Source organism: Sebastes umbrosus, chromosome 18 (genome assembly GCF_015220745.1).
Source record: "Sebastes umbrosus isolate fSebUmb1 chromosome 18, fSebUmb1.pri, whole genome shotgun sequence".
NCBI classification, from domain to species: Eukaryota; Metazoa; Chordata; class Actinopteri; order Perciformes; family Sebastidae; genus Sebastes; species Sebastes umbrosus.
Genome location: NC_051286.1, coordinates 24,063,295 through 24,070,639, shown reverse-complemented (window position 1 = coordinate 24,070,639; position 7,345 = coordinate 24,063,295). Strand labels below are relative to the sequence as shown.

At 41.5% G+C, this 7,345-nt stretch overlaps 1 protein-coding gene across 1 annotated transcript; it reads left to right on the top strand.

Annotated features, from left to right (window-relative positions):
- Positions 1-2,125: 2,125 nt before the first annotated feature.
- On the top strand, positions 2,126-5,656 carry marcksa (myristoylated alanine-rich protein kinase C substrate a). Its single transcript, XM_037750865.1, has 2 exons — positions 2,126-2,558; positions 3,698-5,656. The coding sequence occupies exons 1-2, from the start codon at positions 2,463-2,465 to the stop codon at positions 4,415-4,417; spliced, it is 816 nt and encodes a 271-aa protein (XP_037606793.1). The 5' UTR covers positions 2,126-2,462; the 3' UTR covers positions 4,418-5,656.
- Positions 5,657-7,345: the final 1,689 nt, after the last annotated feature.

The following is a 7,345-nucleotide window of genomic DNA, read 5'->3' as shown; positions in this document are numbered from 1 at the left end:
TTGATGCTACAATCTACAGTGCTGCATTCAAGGCGCACTAAGAAAAATTGTATATACAAGTTCCGACTGGGAATAAGGATCATGAGGACTTTGAAAGGATTCAACATGCTGCTGCTGTCAATCTGCAAAATTATCAAGATCATGTGAACAACAATTTGCCGTTTTATCACTGTTTACTGCCCGAAAAATATAAACTGTTATGTAGTCTAGACTAGAGCGGTGGTTCGGTTCCTAAAGTTTTTCACGTCGAGGACCCCTACACTTGCACAGACCCCCATTTGATAAGATTTTGTCCCAGGGTCCCCCATCTGATCTTTTAGATGTTTTATAACAGAAACCGTATTAAACCCATAACCAAAATAGTCGTACATTTCTGTCATTGTGTTGCTTATGGATGGAATTATAGTGAAAATATATTCCCCAGACCCCACTTTGATAACCACCGGTCTAGAGATCTATAGGGGTTCATGTTTCTGAGTACCATCTCCGACCCAAGACTCAAATCAGGCCAGGTCCAAATCACTGTATATTCAGTCTAATCTGGATCAGGCAGGGTCCCCGTCTATTGGCTCGGGTCTATGCTCGCTATCACCTCTCTGACCATGTGATACATAAGGGGTCTGATTGGGTCCACTGTATTCGGGATCTGGTCTAACTATAAGTCTGATCTGGCTGTCCTCGGGTCCCTTTTGGACCGGTTATGTTAGGGTTCTGGTTTCTGATTTCCACAGGTCAGTTTTGGAATTAGGCGCAAATACTTCGGATAGTTTGTCTGGAAATGTAGTTTGAACGAGAAAATTACCAACAATAATCAACTATGACAAAGCTTTAGGTCCAAAACTATATACCAAATATGAATAATGAAAACAAATGTTCATTTAAGGGGACATAACCAAGATGAATAGGGTAAAAAAATAAAATAAAATAACTTCCCCAGTTGATTACTTACATTAAGAATATTATTTTCTTCTATTACAAATCGTCTGAAAATGTATGTTTAAATATGCAAATGAGGCATTATCATATCAAATATGTGCTAATTTGCATACATTTCCAGAACAGTAATCTGGACATTGGATAAAGCCAAGTTCAACATTCTTGTTTCATTTTGTTGACATATAGAGTCAAAGGTTTTTACAGAGGGAAGTTTGAATATCTGTTTTTATCAAAATACAGCCATTAAAAAACTTCATTTTCACCATGTTTTTAGAAATAAAATGATGCATAAATCAGGCTATGAATGATATATGACCTCAGTGAAACCCTTCATAATATAGATAGTAATGAAACTGGAAAGTTTGGTGGATGTAAGAGATACTGAAGGGGAGATTTCTGGCTGAGAAAAAATCATTTGAAGATATGGATTGTGAAGACACTACAGGTGAATAGGGTAAAAATATATAAATATATAAAAAATAACTAATAGAAATCACCATGAAACTTCCCCAGTTGATTACTCACATTACGACAAATATTTTTTGTATTACAAATTTTCTGAAAATGTTTGTTTAAATATGCAAATCAGGCATTATCTAATGCTAAATATTGGTGAATTCAGGAGAAATCTACAGACGCAAATAGACAAAGTAATAAAATAAACACCTAAATGTGAATATTTTGAACCATGTTTTGCCTATATAAATTGATGTATTTTCATTTCAGAGACCCCAAAAATACACAAAACAATGATTTGTTTAAATGTTGATTTTAGACGATCTAAGATCCTTATCTTATGCGCAAAAGTTATTATATCTTTGATATTTAGCTCCAGTAAACTAATAAGTGGACCTTGAGTTCACTATGATAGCATGACATATTGGTGCAAAAAGAAGGAAAAAAAAAAACATTTGAATGCGATTAAAATCGTTCATATTTGATCATTATTGTTAGGTATTTTTCCATTTAAATGCAAAACAAATGATCACGTGGTTTTGGTAAGATGAATCAGTTCAATGTTGCCATTTAAAAAAAAAAAAATACTTTAAATATCCCGACGTACCATGAACGCAGCGCTACAATCTATTGTTCACTCCCTTCACTCAAACCCCGCCCACGCTGTGAGCGGCGCGCTGTGATTGGCTGAATCAGAGTGCGGTGCCGTCATCGCTCGGAGCGCCCATTCATCTCTTCACTTGGGCGTTGGACTCCGCATCTTATTAGCAACAAGGGAAATTTCTCCATTTTGCAGCCTGTCTACAGCGACACGGCCACCGAGCTGGGATTTTATTACTTCTCCTTCACCTGTCAGCTTTTTTACTGCTATTTTTGAAAAACCCCTCGTCGCTTTAAACTGGACTTTTGCTTTCCATTTTTTCCCCTGTGAACTTTTTTTCTTTGTGCACAGAGAGAGAGAGAGAGACAGCAGCGAAGAGCTTTGCGTTTCAACAAAGAGGGCTTGTGGGTCTTTGTTCGGTTTTTTTTTTTGGATCGGTTGAGTTTCTTTGTTGGAGCGAAAAAAAAGCATGGGAGCGCAATTGTCCAAGACACCTGGAAAGGCTGAAATCGCGGTGGAAAAACACGGAGAGGTTGGTGCTTCACCCACCAAGACCAACGGACAGGTAAATGAGGTTTTATCATCCAGACTCTGAGCATCCATCACCGGAGAGAGCCGCTCCGCTCTGGAGGCGGCTGCGCAATCCGTGCGTAATTGTGGAGAGATTGAATGGAGACGCGCGGTGGGAGTTTAAAACCACACGGAACGACTTGTGTTTTTTAATTCTGAATAGATTATATAGTTCATGAGCAACAGTTGAGCGTTTGATATTTCCATTGTTTGGTTGGAAACTGTATTTTGAGCTGATATTTAAAGGGAATTTGGCAAAATAAGCGGTTATTTTCGAGGAAGGAGACAATTTGGTTGTTGAAATCATTCTGAATTGTAAGATTTGAATGAAATCATGTGTTGAATGGTTGATTTTGGGAAATGCACTCCAAATTTTTTTTATTTCAGGATAATAATAATGTACAGCTTTTTTGAATGAAGTCGCCTCTCGATGCGTAAATTGGAAAAAAAAAAATGCTGAATAAGAACGAGATGCAACAGACAGCAACAAAAGGCTGAGTGAGTGCGCTCCGGCACCGCTCCTTTTGTTGCAGATGCTCGACTAGAAAGTGGAGATGGCAGCCTGCTATCACACAGGAGGGAGGGGGTGGGGGGGAGAGAGAGTGAGAGAGAGAGACAGAGAGAGAGCTGGTCTTACTGGCTCCTTTTAGAGTTTGGATTTTGGACAAAATATTACAATTCAGAACCCAGTTTAGATTTTTATACATTTTGGGGAATGTGTGTGAACTGTGCTCTCCGTGATGTGCTCAACTAATGAGCATCTGCTGTTTTAATGAGCAGCTGCTTTGTTGTTGGAGCGACCATGCACGCACCGACCTCTTGTGATCCAGCCGAGGCACTGCGTTCACTCTGCTCAGGATGGGAATGAATTCAGGGTTGTAAAGATGAGCAAACATGTTGCCTTTTTAGTCTAGTGCATGACTGTGATTGTGATTATCTCCAAGTTTAAAAGCTTGAAAGTGTCCACTGAGTCCAGGCTGAATGAAGTGAGAGTGTGCTTTTGTCCCTGCTGATTTGTTGGTGTCTGCTGCCCCTGGTGGTCCATCAGTGGAACACAGTCCGGCTGGAGGCTTGAATCCATGCCAGCCTCTTTTACATGACATTAACAAGCCACTGTTTGCTCTCTCTTTTTAGGAAAACGGCCATGTTAAAGTGAACGGGGATGCCTCTCCCGCGGCGGCCGAGAACGGCAAAGAGGAGGTGCAGGCCAACGGCAGCGCCGGGGCCGAGGAGAGCCCCAAGGAGGAGGAGGCCAACAACAAGGAGGAGGAGGCCGCTGCCCCCGCTGAGAAGGATGCAGTGGATGGGGTAGAGAAGGTAGAGGCAGCATCCCCTGCTCCCGCTGAGGGAGAGGCGGCAGCGAAGACGGAGGACGGCGCCACGCCTTCCACCAGCAACGAGACCCCCAAGAAGAAGAAGAAGAGGTTCTCCTTCAAGAAGTCCTTCAAGCTCAGCGGCTTTTCTTTCAAGAAGACCAAAAAGGAGACAGGGGAAGGAGCGGAGAGCGAGGAGGCGGCTGTAGCGGCGGCGGCAGCATCCACGGAGGAGGCCAAAGCCGAGGGCACAGAGGAGGCAGCGGCCGCTGGCGAGGAGGCCAAGCCCGCTGAGGGGGAGGCTGCACCTGCCGCCGAGGCTGCCAAGGAGGAGGTAGAGGCCAAGCCAGAGGTGGCAGCAGCAGCAGCACCAGCAGAGAAACCTGCCGAGGAGGCCAAGGAGGCCGCGCCCGTAGAGGAGCCAAAGGCGGAGGAGAAGCCGGCGGAGGAGGCGCCCAAAACAGAGGAGGTCGCCCCGGCCGCGCAGGAAGCAGCGTCAGCGGAGGCTCCGGCCGCAGCAGCCGCCGAGGCCGCCGAATAAGTTGGGAAAAGAGGAGAGAAATAAAAAAAAAAAAAAAGAAGATAATCAAAGAACATTTCCCTGTTTGTATGTTGGAGTGACGCCAGGTCCTGGCTTTGAAGAACTTGTCTACAACCAGGGATATTTTAAAGCTTTTCTTTATTTTTTATTTTTGGTTTCCATTCCCCCCTCCGCCCCCTTACACAAAACCCATCTCGGTCCATTGTTACTTCCATTCCAGCGGGCTAGGGAGGTGGGTGGCTTCAATATGTACAACAGATTAAATACATCCACACTCTGCCATATATTTTTTCATCAGTATTATTTTTTTTTTTTCCTTTTGAATTTTTTTTTTATACAAAATGTAAACAAAATGGTATGGACATGCCCATGGTATGAAGGAGACGGGGGGTAGAGCTGTAAATGAAGGGGGGTGGGGGGGTTATGGGAGGAGTTGGGTGGGGGGCTGGACGTGCCACAGACTATTATGAAATGAGTAGTCTTAAAAAAACAAACTATGAGACCAACATCTATATCCACCATACGGTTGACAACACTACGTCATTTATACGATACGACGACAAGAGAATCCCAGAGTTAGGTTTGTAGGAAGTCATATAGGAGCTTTTCACTTCTCATTAGCTGTACCAGTCAGTGATTCAGTAGAAATACAAGTTGTATAGGCTTTATTGTTTATTGTTGGTTTTATGACCTTAATAAAAATGTAAGTATGTATAGGCGGGGTGTTTTTAACTGTGATTATTGTACAAAATGAAATCTCGATCAAGAAGCACATGAAGTTTGCAGCTCTTTTTTCCACCCGCTCATTTTTGTAAAATAACAACAACACACACACACACGAAAAAAAGAAAGAAAGAGAAAAGTCATCCCGGAAGACCTTCTTAAGCAATTTTGAACTCCAAACCAAGCTGTGATAAGTGGAATGGTTAACTGTTTATATACTGTGGTATGTTTTTTGATTACAGCAGGCGATGCTTTTTCAGTGGTCTTTGACAAAAATTTAAGGAATCTATCAGATGCAAATGTTTGTGTAGCATCTTGTCTTTCTCTCTCTCTCTCATTCTCTCTCTCTCTCTCTCTTTTTCCTTTTGTAAATACTGGAGAAGCTTTGACCAGTTTGACTTAGAGATGGAATGTAACTTTGCTTACAACAAAAATTGCTATTAAACTCCTCTGCTTAAGGTGTTCTAATTTTCTGTGAGCACACTAAAAGCAAAAATAAATGTGAATAAAATCTGAGCTGCATCTGTCGTTTTTTGTTGTATTTTCACACCGTAGTGACATTTAGACTAATTAGATTTTAAAAAGGGATTCCTGCTATACATTTGTACTGCAGCAGCTCAGCTCGGGATGTATCGATACAAGTACCGATACCCGGGTACCTTTGGGTATGGGCCGACACAGAGTACTGATCTGACACCAGTATTTAATTAATAAGCTGTATGTCTCACTAGGGGTGTAAGAAAATATCAATACACATGAGTATCGCAATATTATGTTGTGCGATACTGTATCGATTTTTAATTAACCTCTGTAGCGTAGCGGGCTCTCTTTTAAAGGTCCCATATTGTAAAAAGTGAGATTGTCATGTCTTTTATATTATAAAGCAGGTTTAGGGCTTTATAAATACTGTTAAACTATCAAAACGCTCAATATACGAAGAAATACACACAGCTCGTATTTAGAAATTGTGTGTTTGAAACAAGCTGGATTTCTGTCCATTTGTGATGTCACAAATACACAATATTTAGACCATTACACGGTTTTAACCTTAAACATTGTAAATGTGTCCCAGTATAGTTCCTGTTGCAGTGTATGTAAATAACATCAGCTGGCAGGAAGTAAACATGGACCCAAACTGTTGCCTAGCAATGCAATTCTGTTGAAATGCGCTAAAAGGGAGCGTTTCAGACAGACGGTAAATACAGGTATATTCAGGCAGACAGTATGAGGAAAATAATTGTGTATAAATGTTTTTTGAACATTACAGCATGTAAACATGTTCTAGTGGAAACACAAAATACAAGTATGAACCTGAAAATGAGCACGATATGGGACCTTTAAAGCTAGAGTGAATATAGTTGCATCATATGAAACTAATTGCACTAGCTTGTTATGAAGGAGGCTAAATAACGCTCCAAACTTACGTTCAATTTTGGCGAGGAAAAACTGGCATGGCCATTTTCAAAGGGGTCTTCTTGACCTACCATTCAGTGGATGCTTGAGTCCCTTTTCAGCACCTTAAGTGCATATTTTCAACATGTGGAGCCGAACCCAAACCTACAGTATATTCTTACCATGAGCTACTTATTGGACTGCAGGACCACGCTGCTCCTGTCCCTCATACATGCAAACCAAGATCAAAGACTGGTTTCAATTGGCAGCAGCTTCCTGTTAGCAATGCTGATGCAAGTCAGTGGGAATGGAAACAATTTCTTTCAACATCTCGTCTCGTGCTGTGCCACTTATCTACGCGTTTTTTGTTTAAAAATGCTTGAAAGGATGTGATATATTGCTCTGAGACAAATGGGTTTTATTCTCCATTGTCTTGTACTAGCATCGATGCCAGTGCTAACACACGGAAAGACACATGTCAGTTTCTCTAAAACAAAAACACCAGTGTGAAAACATCCTGAATGCCTCATTAGTGATCCACAGTGTTTACTGATTAGCGTTAACACAAATTTGATTTGACGCCTCTAGTTTCTTTAACGCATTTCTGCAACTTTTAGTGATTTCTACGTTATAATGGGCTTCTTTTTATAGCTACTGGCATCATATGAAGCTAGAAAACTGAAGGAATCCATTGGTGCCAACCATGCCATACTGGCTTGTCGGGAAGGAGGTTAAATAATGTTCAAACGTGCCCTAAATTTGGCGAGGAAAAACTGTTGTGGACATTTTCAAAAGGGGTCCCTTTGACCTCTG

What these genes read in the sequence shown, in the direction of transcription:
- marcksa (XM_037750865.1), top strand. Translation starts at nt 2,463, where the DNA reads ATGGGAGCGCAATTGTCCAAGACACCTGGAAAGGCTGAAATCGCGGTG. An exon ending in CCACCAAGACCAACGGACAG is followed by an intron (nt 2,559 to 3,697) that starts GTAAATGAGGTT and finishes CTCTCTTTTTAG; the next exon opens with GAAAACGGCCATGTTAAAGT.